Source organism: Antennarius striatus, chromosome 19, assembly GCF_040054535.1.
Source record: "Antennarius striatus isolate MH-2024 chromosome 19, ASM4005453v1, whole genome shotgun sequence".
Taxonomy (NCBI): Eukaryota; Metazoa; Chordata; class Actinopteri; order Lophiiformes; family Antennariidae; genus Antennarius; species Antennarius striatus.
In genome coordinates this window covers 11,458,060-11,470,798 of record NC_090794.1, presented here as the reverse complement: position 1 = coordinate 11,470,798, position 12,739 = coordinate 11,458,060, and the positions used below count along the sequence as shown (strand labels likewise).

Genomic DNA, 12,739 nt, shown 5'->3' with positions numbered 1-12,739 from the left:
GTCTGCATAGGCACACGATGTGGATGAATACAAAAAGAAAAACTAAAATATGGTACAGAAAGAAAAGAAAGAAAGAAAATTTGCACTACATCACCATTCCAGGTTTGAGGTACCCTCCTGATGTGGGCCCTGGGAACTAACAGGGTTGCACTTATACGGCATAGTTCAAATCAGGACAAGACACACACGTGTGCACATGCAGCGTACAGACAGTATCCACTGAGAGTATGCCGCTCAAGTCCTGTTTTATGGAAAGCAGTAAAAGGCCAGTTATCCTAAAAATGGCACAAGCTGGAGCTGAATGCTATATCTAGTTTGCCAGGATGGATGGCAGCTACTGAAGGGAGTCTGTTACAGTAGCTCTCAGACTGGACTGATGCATATGCCCTTCAAATTAAAACCATATGAAGACTAATGGAATAAGCCTGACCTAGATTGCACAGAAACTGTGAAAGAAAATTACCCATGGCAATTACATGCAGTTGGAGAAACTGTAGTTAGGACAAGCACACAAATTAAAGAAGCATGAATTTGTGGGAAATTGCACTATTATTCTGAGAATGATAACCCACTGTATTTAGTCTAGAACAAAAATACCATTTTACGGTATGATGCACTGACGAGGCCTGCCTTTGGGATGCATGGGCATTGTGAAGACACAGATAAGAATTAACAAAGATTTACTACATGGGTTCACAACTTACCTACAGAACATACACACAGCAACACCACTGAAAAAGTCAAGTATAGTATTTGCAACCTCTAAGAGCCAAATCTCTTGAAGCCTGTAATTTTCAAACCACACGTGCTGAAACAGGGGCAGGACGTGGATTGTCCCTCTCTGCACTACTCCTCTCGTACATAAATGAACACTGCCATTGGTGGTGACAGTAATGCGATGTGCTGCAAGTGTATTTTTCAAAATCAAAACACATTTTCTGTTCCTAAAATACTTCCTGCTGAAAGATTTTGACCTCCCGCCCATCACAGTTACAGGAGGAGAAAGGAGGTGAAAGGAATGACTCCCTTGCGTGGAGAATGTTTTGAGAAATTTCCCAAAAGACTCTCATAAAACAGTGCACTGCTCCAGAGGTATGTGGAAAACAGCTTTGGATTTGACCTACACAAGGAAATTTCCCTTGGAGAAATTTTGGTGGTTTGTCCACAGTATGTTCCAGCGTAAATTATACACTAATATATCTCTGATGAATGCTTTGGGGGCTAAAAAGAGATTTCTACACTCTAGCTTTGCTGGGTGGGAATCTGTTAAGTCTTTACCCTTTTGCAAAAGGCATTGCCAGATGTAAAACTGAAAAATAAAGACCATAAACAGTGATAAAGGGCATGTAAAATTAACAGGCAGTAAATTCACAAGCTATGAAAATATAATACACAAGCCAAGAGTGAAGTGAAGTGAAAGAAAGAGCAACCAGAACAAACAATGAAAAGACAGAAGAAACTCCAAAGGCTGAAAATAGGAAGGGTGAAAACAGGAAGTTCAGTCATGAACACATGATACACAAACTCTGCACTAAAGAATTTGACACAGGCATTCAGATATATACCTTCATAGCAGTAATACTCTTGATGCACCTTTTGACCTGAACAAATTGTAAATTAAATTAGCAGTGATTAATCTGGTACCTTCCTTGTATTGGTGTCAGTAGGTTCTTGCAGGTCAAACAAATCTATGGCTCCATGTTGTGTGGTGCTGTGATAAAGTATTCAGGTTCCATCTTCTTGACTGGAATCTTAGACATTGCTTTCTTTTTCTCCTTTCTATTTTGACTAAATTTAATATGTGATAGATGTTTCAAAGTCCTCATTTTTTCTTTCTTCCATTATTATCAGATAATGTAAGCATTTTTTTCATCACATGATGTCACATATATGACATATCTTAGCCATTATTGGACTTAAAACATTAGCTCATTTATGTATGATTGAATCTTTATGTTGAGTTTTTATACACCACAGACCAGAGCAGCTATCTTTTCCAGCTGCTGTAATTTTATTTTATTTTTTTTGTTTTTTATTTATTTATGTATTTTTTGTTTGTTTTTTTGTCTTTCTCTCTCTTTCTATCTTTCTTTCTTGCTTTCTTTCTTTCTACTCACAATCACATCGACCCCCAAGTTCTCACGTTGCCCTCATACGCTTCATGGCACTACAGACCAATAATGAACACATTTGTTTTTTCACAGCAAATATGCCTCCTTCCGTTTTTGTTGCTCACACTTAATAATTTAACATAACAAACTTGTGAAGGTCCACACAGATTTAGTGCGTGTGCATGGAAGTGAATGTAAGAACAATCCAGCTGAGCTGTGCTAAGCACTGCAATGGATCTCTGTTTTTCAACTCATGGTTTAGTCTTATGTACAAAATGACACTGACATTCAGAGCAGCATGCCCTCATGCACCACCTGAGGGATGGGAGAGTTGATGTTTACTTACCACTGTGTTAATGCTTGATCTTCAGACAAGGAGGCTGCAGTTTAATGGATGATGATGATGGATTGGCTTTACATAACACTTTCTTCGAGGGCTGAACTTAATGCACTTAAACTGAATCATTATATATTCCCTCCACAGTCACACCGGTGGGGGTAAACCACCTTCATAGCCAGCTGCCCTGGGGCAGACTGATGGAAATGTTGCTGCCAATCTGCCAATCAGTTGTCGAACGCCCAGCTCTACCTCGACACAAACTTTGTCAGTACTCGGTAAGTAATTGAAATATTTATCTAATGACTTTTTTAAACACAGGTTACAAAGTGATTTACTTTTTTTTTTAAAAAGCTAACAAATGCACAATGTACCTCTACAACATGTTCAATGTGCACACAAATGCAGTGCATATAGACTCCATACAAACAAGAATACACCACTATTCTGTTTAGTTGTAGTCAGGTGATGTTAAAGGCCCATCACTGCTGCTGCCAGTAGCTCTGAAAGGTAGGCAGGGGCAAAGCTATGAAGTGCCTCATTAGTAACTCAAAGGATCTGAAGATCAATCATTAACTTGACAGGTTGCCAATGCTGTGGGTCTATAAAGGCACTAATGTGTGTTCTCTGGTTTTTCTCAGGTAGTTAGAGTTTAGACTGGCTGACCAACAATTCATCTACAGATTTTCAAATTTACTTTGCAAATTTAAAGGTATACCATGCATGATTTCTATTGTTATTGTTGTTGTTTGTAATTAGACCAGTGATTCTGAGGATAACCGATGGCTAAGTCCCACTTTTTAGATTGTCAAAATAGCTATTCATGCAAAACTTGACAACCTGGGAAGGAGTTGTAACAATCAATCATCTTTATCCAGAATTTTTGGCTCTCATCTTAAACAAAACAACACATGAACAAAATAGAGTGTGGGATCTTTGCAGCCACTGCCACCCACTTCTTGTGGTTTATAAGTGATGATTGTTTGCAATGTCAAGTCAATGAATAGAGCCCCTTTTGTATTTTCTTACCTACAGCATGTAACTATGACACTCTCACAACATATAAAACATTCATTTGCATTGGCATCAGAAAGAAACACTTTGTTTAATTTCTATTTTTTTAAAATGATGAGATAAGGAATGAACAGAAATGAGATACGCTTTTAAAGCAACTCATATTCCAATTTGACTTGACACACTTCGTTTTGTAATGAACCCTTCAAAACCTACCACTTTCTTTCCAATTTTCAAGCATGGATGGAGAGGATGTCTGTAGGATTGTCCATTTTAAAAATTAAGGGTTCTGTATTTTCTGAGCAAATAACTGTAAGTACCATAATTACAGTGTAGCTGCAGTTATGAACTGAACCATCAAGGCAAATGTGGAATTAATTGAATACAGTGTGCCAGGAGAAAACATTTAGTTCCTTTTAACTCTTCGATGTATTTATACGATGTGAATTTTGCTAAACCATGCTTGTGTAAATGTTAATATACTCAACTACACTCAGCCAAGAGAGAAATAAATGTTCTTTTGATGGTATTTTCTTCATCGTATTCATGTCATTTGGTTCTTCCAGGTATTGGCTCCACAGAAGGATTAAATGGACGGATGCCTCCAATTTCTGGATGAAGGAACATGGAGTCAATATGTCTTAACCTCCATCACAGTCTTCTAGGGATCACCTGTTTTATCGATTTGTATTCACTACCTTCATTCTCCACTGTACACTCTACTTGCTCTTCAGGCCAGGTTACCATGTTCCAGCAGGGTCTGTCATTATTTCCCATGGAAAGTCACGGTAATAACTAATCCATAAATGGCACAGGGAAAAGATGGAGCCTTTCTAAACCCTCAAAGATGGCACACTCTACTCCATTTGAAAACTTTGTGCCAAATGGATGCATGTGAGGAAATGACAGGAACAATCCATTTAGTCAGAAACAAATTTAACTCACATGTTTGGTGGTGCACTTGTAATGTACTATGTTTGTCCAGTGACTATGAAACATGTCACTAGAAACTGAATGATTAACAAAGTGTCTTTGGGTGAAGACAAGCGGAAGAATAAGCCCCTAAAAAAGCCATGACAGATCCAGGTCCCGGCGCTCAATGTGGTTTGAAATGTGTGGGTGTTTGGGTAGATTTACGGCAACAAAAAAAACCCAAACAGAAACTTTCTTGCTGGGAGTGCGCTTCAGTCCGGATTCCTAGAGAAGTGGCATCATTGAAAGGCGATAGCGCCATCTAGTGGTGGACTCTAGAAAGACACATGTTAGCGCCTGTTAAAGCGCATTCATGTGACAAGATTGTACCTGTACAAAAATAACCTCCTAATAAACTAAATATCAAGCTGTACGAACGGAGAATGAATTTCAGAAATAAAATAACAACTTATTCAAATGGATAATTTGGTAGTTCATCGATTATTTAGTCATATAGTAAGTACTGCGGATTAGCTGTCGAAAGTAGCGTTAATTAGCCTGATTGTCTTTGTCATTGAAGTCCAAAGCCATGAGCCGACTGCGTGTGACGTGCACGCGCGACACAGAGGAGAAAATTTGCGCATGCGCATTGCCAACCGCCTTCTCCGTGACCAGGGAGCTCGGAGGAAGATGATGAGGCTGAGCAGAACGGACTGAATGCATAATTGGCCCATGTTAGTCATAGATTTTCACTTGCCTTGTCCAGTTTCTTGCCAAATTGCTGCTTAATGTCGACCTGCGTCTGGTGCAGTGTTGATACCGGTAAGCAATAACGGCGAGCGACGACTGAAGCAGTAACTGAAAGGAGGTGGGCATCAAAATAGCACCGGATGTCATTACACGCTCCTAAATATCGAGGACGTAAGTAACTCCTTTTTCAACATTGAGCGCGTTCTTTAATATCGTAAATGGGTTTCGAGCATAGGAAGTGCTTTTAAACCACTGGCCTTAGAAAGAGACAGTTCCCCTGTCATTTTTGGGAGTAATTAAGCAGCCCGGTTTGAGAAGAGCCCAGCCCTTCGGTAAAAACGTTTTTTTTTTGTTTTATTTACTGTATATAATGTAAATTTGACAGTGCGATTTTCATAATCTTATTCTCGCTCTTCCAGATTTCACCCACCCACCTGTTAATCCCACATTTGAATTAAACGAGACTATATTTGATGTAGTGTTTGAGAAAGATACACCTGGTTAATTTAATTTAGACCCATCTGTAAACTATTTTATTGTTATGTTAACATAAAAATGCAATATATATTTATATTCTTTTTCTAACAATAAAATGTATAGTCTCCATTTCCTTAATGGTCGTGGTTTGCCATTGGATATTTGTGTAGATAACCATCGAAGCTTTGTGGCTCGTTTGTACTTAGGCCTCCATCTAAGCTCGTTGATCAATTGAATTTAAGCCTCTTGAGCGGTCCGAGCGAAACCTGCTGACACATGCGCCCGTGTCTTTTTGTGCGCACACAAACCGGGTTAACCCCGATGTCTCATCTCCCTCCGCAACTCACTGTGAGCAAAACTAAATCCTTAAAAATGAAACATTTGCAAATCATCTTTAACGCTCACACCCATGTGCAGTAATATTCTAAATAATTAGCATTTAACTTTCAGCATGCAGTGGACAGTAGTCCACCGTAATTACTTATTTATAGAGCATCTGAGCTGAGGCATTGGATTAATTATAGATTATACAGAGACATTCTCTGGTGATTTCGACTTGTTTATTATATGAATTAATGATGCACACATGTCTGTCTCTTCATGAGCTATGTCCACGTATTGATGACTTTTTGTTATTTATGTCATAGTGGTCCTGTTAAGGTAAAGATAAAGATGATAGAATTGGTCAATGGACAGAAATAAATAAATATACATACAGCATCTTCAAGAGTGAGACTAGTCTACGACTCAGAAGAAGAGGTATTACCCTATAGCTTTCATCCTACAATTATGTCAACCTGTTGTGACAGACCAGCAGTCATAAGAATCAATAGAAAGTGCATTAACATCCAGTGGAGGATACTGTTACCATGCAGTTTAAAATCATGTCTAATGGGCCTGACGTGCCCTTTCAGGTCATTTACAGGGATGCTGAAAACAGTGTAATAGCAAAAAGTTTGTTCCTGCATTTCAGATGTGCTGCATGTGTGAATAAATAAATTGTAAGCAAGCTACCGGCATATCAGAGGAATATTTGAGTGTGTTTGTCTAAACACAGAATATCAAATATTATGCTTTACTGCTGACATACTGCTGTCACTGTAGGACTTGTATTTGAATTTGGGTGACTTCTACTGACCTGGTTTCTCTTTCCATCAGTGTAATCAAGACCAGAGGCAGAGCCATGGAGGTTGTTACACATTTTGTGAATGACACAGTAGAGTTTTACAAATGGAGCCTTACTATAGCAGGTAAGCTTTTCCTTCAAGTCCAATTGACTTCAAACAACATTAAGATTAGAATGACGTGTTTCTTCATCACATAGGAGCCCTATCAGATAAATGTCTTATTCATGTTCCCTTTTTACCGTATATGATCAGAAATCAGGTTTACTCATTACCTTTTAGAATGAGAAGAGCACATAGAAAAGACATTTTCACATTTTAAACAAGTGTCTAAATGTTATCTTCTCAGAAGTGTCACCAAAGCTCATCTTTGTTGATAATTATATTGTGGGCATTTATTGCAAATTATGTGAACGAGTAACTTCATAGCAAAGTCTGTCACATCAAAATCCATTTCATTTCCTTCAGACAAGCGGGTGGAGAACTGGCCGTTGATGTCATCTCCCCTCCCCACTCTGGCCATCAGCTGCCTGTACCTGCTCTTCCTGTGGGCGGGGCCTAGATACATGCAGGACCGCCAGCCCTACACGCTCAGGAAGACTCTGATCGTCTACAACTTCAGCATGGTGGTACTCAATTTCTACATCGCCAAAGAGGTAAGGGCTGATGCTCAAAGGGATGATGTGAGAACTACAAAATAACAGTCTCACAAGGAAGAAGTTATGAATGACAGTGAATCTGTGCGCACAGAAATGTTGCATACAGTGCGCCCTTGTTCTTCACGGCTAATGCGTTCCAGGAACCACACACGATTAACGAATTCCGCGATAGAGCAACAAACTATTTATCTTATTATTTACAGTTATTTAAACGTTTATGAACCCTCCCCATACTGATATTAAACCACCTTCTATCTGTAGTACCTTTTCCCATATTCTTATCGACTGTATAAAGCACTTTTGTGTCTCACGTAAGTCTGATACTCACGGAATCAAGTGCACTTCCGGATGCCGTTAGCCAATAGAATGTGCGTACGGTATCATGTGACTGCCTACCAAAAATTTGCGATAAGGTGAAGTCGCGATCTTTGATGCGCGAATGCGCGGGGACACACTGTACGTTACAAACAGACTAAGAACACGATAATAAAACAAGTGTTCTTAGAATCTGTAGATCTAAAAGATTACAGGTATAAAACTAAATGCATCACAGAACACTTGGTTATAGAGGCTGTTGTCAATTATCCAAGTTTCATCTAGCTCCTAGCTTGCTGTGAGCTACACTGATCATACATTTTCTGAAGAAAAGATAACAAGGTTAGTGGAGAGAAAATTACACTGAAGACTGTGACAAATGTATTATTTGATTTATAGAGACGAGACTCTTAATTAAATTACTGAACATGAGCACCAAGTCTAGAGTGTGTTTTATATCAGCTTAGCTATTAGTCAGTGATTGTGCATGAGATTTATTTTGAACAGCAGTCTGACTGAGGACAGCCAGCATTCACACACTGATGTTCATGCAGTGGTGGTATTTTTACCATCTGATCTTTAGGAATGGTAACCATTCACACCATCACACACACACACACACACACACACACACACACACACACACACACACACACACACACACACACACACCACCCACCAGTGGAACAGCCACTGGGAGCGATTTGGGGTTCAGTGTCATGCCCATAGATAATTTGACATTTGGGCCACAGGCTGGATTGAACCACAAACCTCTAGTAAGTAGACGCCCGGCCTGTTACTGATCCCCCGCCGCCTCTGACTTCAGGAACGTCATAACTTCCTTCTGGGCCTCTTTGTGACTTTGGCTTCTCTCCTCTCCTCAGCTGCTAATAGGCTCTAGAGCAGCAGGGTACAGCTACCTCTGTCAGCCTGTCAACTACTCCAATGATGTCAATGAAGTCAGGGTAAGTTCCCCTCAACACAAATGTCACAAAAAACACATCTGCGCCAGTCCCACACCAGCGGATGGTTTCACACACATTTGTGCTGCTTCCAGACAAGCCATTTATTTCAGTTTGGATTAAAGGACAGAAACAGAGAGGTAAATATTTATACCTCCAGTGACGTCAGGACTAACAGGGTGTGGCCTGCCCTCAGATAGGCAGAACTGGTTGATCTCACCACCACAACCCTCCACCCCCATCTCCACTTTCTAGCAGTGCTCTTTCATGTTGGCGTGATGCCACAATGCTGCGGTTAGAGAAAAACCATGTGTACTATAGGCAGGTGTATGTGGCCAATGATTAGTTGTGATTACTTTATTGTTGTGGTGCTTCTAATCATTAATGCATCTAGAGTGACTTTTCTTTTCATGAATCCTTACGGGAAATTATAATAATTACAACTACATCTGAAATGAGGCAATATACTGTCACACATCATGCTGTTACACACACAGCAGTCTGAGGTCCCCCTTAGTGAGATGCTGTGAGTCACGACACACTGTTTTATGTCTCCAGATAGCATCTGCTCTCTGGTGGTACTACATCTCCAAAGGAGTGGAGTTCTTGGACACAGTGTTTTTCATCTTGAGGAAGAAGTTCAATCAGGTCAGCTTCCTCCACGTCTACCATCACTGCACCATGTTCATCCTCTGGTGGATTGGCATCAAATGGGTCCCCGGGGGACAATGTAAGTAAGAAGATCCCTTTTATGGTATCCGGCTACAAGTACCATTAGATCTGATACAAATCAACCCCTTTTATGTTTCTACAGCGTCCTTTGGTGCAACAATCAACTCCTCCATCCACGTACTGATGTACGGTTACTATGGCCTGGCAGCTTTGGGTCCTCAAATGCAAAAGTACCTCTGGTGGAAGAAATACCTCACCATTATTCAGATGGTGGGTATCACTGGCAGGATATAATTATGCGCGAGTGTGTGTGTGTGTGTGTGTGTGTGTGTGTGTGTGTGTGTGTGTGTGTGTGTGTGTGTGTGTGTGTGTGTGTGTGTGTGTGTGTGTGTGTGCGTACGTACGTGCCTGTGTGATCTGTCGGTAAATGAAAATAAAAAGTAATTCCCACCTAAACAAACTGTATTTTATCCAGATTTTACATCTGGTCAAAACAGTGAAACAATTTAAAGCTCTAGATGAAGACTGGTGAGGGGTCTGTCTGTCTGTCAGTGTCAATATTATAAAATGTTGTTTGCTGTGAACAAATTATACCAATGTTTGATTCAGAGATGCAAATGTTTCTCTCCATGCCAGGTCCCAGATACAGGAGTATCTACAGTATACAAGTGTTTTTATAGTACACTGCATAGAAAATAGTTTTGCATTTGTTTACATTTTTTGTATGTATTAAATTTTTTTTTAAATGATTTATCTCTTTGTTTGTGTGTTATCATTCAGATCCAGTTCCACGTCACCATCGGCCACGCCGGCCACTCCCTCTACACAGGCTGCCCGTTCCCTGCCTGGATGCAGTGGGCTCTGATTGGCTATGCTGTAACCTTCATCATCCTCTTCGCCAACTTCTACTATCACGCTTATCGACGCAAACCTTACTCCATTCAGAAGGCCAAGCCTGTCGCCAACGGAAACTCCATGGTAACTAACGGTCATAGCAAAGTGGAGGAAGAGGAGGATAACGGGAAGAGGCAGAAGAAAGGAAGAGCCAAAAGGGAGTAAATGGGGAAGATAGGTAACTTGGTGATGAACAGAAAGGCGAGAGAGGGAGGGGAGGGATCAGATAAACAAGTTCAAAGCAGAAGGGCTGCATCATCCCTGCAGGTCATGTAGAAGAATGTGATTTGTGACCACCTGAGAGGTAAAATTGTAGGAATGTGTATTTGTGGATGTGTCTGTAAGGGATCTGGACGTGGATGGAAGAGAGGGGTGTTTTTTCTTTTTTGCTGATGATGGAGGCTCAGCTCTCTCCTGTCTGGACCGCAGTGAGACCAAAAAATTACAAGACCTACAAACTGCCCAACATCCACAAACTGGTCAACCAAAAATCTACTTTTTTTTACTCTGGATTCTGGTATTGTAACTGAAAGCTTGAATAGTATTTAATATGCACATTTATTTTCTAGCACTCTAAAAGAGATTTAAATAATTTAATTATTACCAAAAAAGAATATGCAGAACACATTTATACCAAAGGGGGTTTTTGGTTCGGGGGAGATGTCCATATTTAGAAAATGAGAAATCCCAAAATATCATTATTGTCACTGCCATTCATCATCAATCAAACGATCAATCAAATCCATTGTGGCATGGACTTTCTCTGCTGCATTTACAGAATGAAATTATCTTTGTGTTCATTGTACAGTAAACCACTATGGGAAAGGTCTAGTTTCTTGTAGCTCTTTTGCAAATGTGTGGGTATGTATGTCATATTTTTGTGGGTCCTCATTTATTTCTTTTTGCTGTGCGATGTAGCTGAGGTGCAAGAATAAGAGTGTGAAGTTCAGCTCATTTTTGTCTCACTGCCATGTAGGACTGAAGGGAAGTTTATCCTGAAAATAGCTTCTTCTTTTTTTTAAGAAAACAAATCATTTCCTTGTCTCATTAAAAATGAAAGCGACACAGCTTCTGGCTACACATGTAAGTGAAATAAAGACAATCTCAACACCCAATAGTCTACTTGTGTGTGTCTGTTTGACTTATGGCGTGAACATGTCCACACAGTTTTAAATCAAATATTTGAATCTGTCTGTGATCACTTTCTGGTTCCCACATTCCCTATTTCCTTTTCTCATTTTTCTTGCGTGTCTCAGTCTCTTCCATCCCAGTAGGTGTAGGGTTGAGGTGGTAGTAATAGGTGTATGACAAGCAGAGGAAGGCTGTGTCTTTGCCCTGTCCAGACAGATCTGCCCTAATCTTTGGGGTTAAATTGGCTTTAGCTGCAAAAGAGCTTATTTCCACGTCACTCCATGAGTTATTGAGGAAAGCAGGTCACTGGAAGAGAAGCCCTGGCTAATCTGCCATCAGGTCGTGTCTGCAAAAAAACCATACATTTTAATAATATTTGGCTTTCATACTATACATTTATTTTATAAAAAAGAAAACAAGGCTGTAAATCTAAATTCCTGTTTTATAACATCCCTCACATCAGCATTCATTTGCACATGTTCATTTCTTCATTAGCCTAAAACACTAATATCCCATTTTCTCTGAGCACACTTGTGACTACTCTATTGGTACACATTAAATTATTCATCAACTGTCATGCTGTCATCCCCACTGTTGATTCTCACACTTAAAACCTCAGAGTTCTTTTCATCCATTTTGCCAACCTGATATCCATGCTGTCCTTTGCAGTCTTACATTTATTCTGAGGCATCGCCACTGTCTTTTTGTATATACAGCATCAGGGTGGAGATGGGAGGAAATCTAATACATGAATGATAGACTGGATGGGATGATGATGTCCTCCATGGGGACACAGAGGGATCTAAGCCAGCGACTAAGAGGATTGCAGAAGGGCCGAGGCTTTTCTATCAAAGGCATTTAACAGGTCACTATAACCTGCACCCCTGCTACTGCAGGAATGCATAACCACATACCTGCCATACCATACCTAAACCACACACACATACACCTGCATGCACACGCAGATCCCTGTATGCACACACAGATACCTGTATGAATACACAGATCCCCGCATGCACACGCATGGAAATTCAGCCAGTTTGCTCAGATTTATTTGCACAGACCTTTAAAACATGCACATTGTTGTAAAGTTGATGAAACCCTACATACATGTCCCTTAACACTAACTATCCAGTGCTTGGTTTCCTTAAACGTTAGGGTTCTCCTACCTGGTAATGTGGTGCAATTAAATATAGTCTAATTAGTTGGTTGATGGTTAAGCAGTCACCCAGAGGGTCAGTGTGTGTGTGTGTGTGTGTGTGTGTGTGTGTGTGTGTGTGTGTGTGTGTGTGTGTGTGTGTGTGTGTGTGTGTGTGTGTGTGTGTGTGTGTGTGTGTGTGTGTGTGTGTGTGTGTGTGTGTGTGTGGCGGTGGGGTCAGTC

The 12,739-nt window shown here is 40.3% G+C and overlaps 1 protein-coding gene across 1 annotated transcript; it reads left to right on the top strand.

The window, feature by feature from the left end:
* The first annotated feature begins 5,043 nt into the window (after positions 1–5,043).
* Positions 5,044–11,342, top strand: elovl4b (ELOVL fatty acid elongase 4b). Its single transcript, XM_068342918.1, has 7 exons — positions 5,044–5,295; positions 6,760–6,851; positions 7,194–7,381; positions 8,584–8,664; positions 9,220–9,391; positions 9,476–9,603; positions 10,114–11,342. Exons 2-7 carry the CDS (start codon positions 6,785–6,787, stop codon positions 10,390–10,392), a joined length of 915 nt encoding a protein of 304 aa, XP_068199019.1. The 5' UTR covers positions 5,044–5,295; positions 6,760–6,784; the 3' UTR covers positions 10,393–11,342.
* The last annotated feature ends 1,397 nt before the right edge of the window (positions 11,343–12,739 follow it).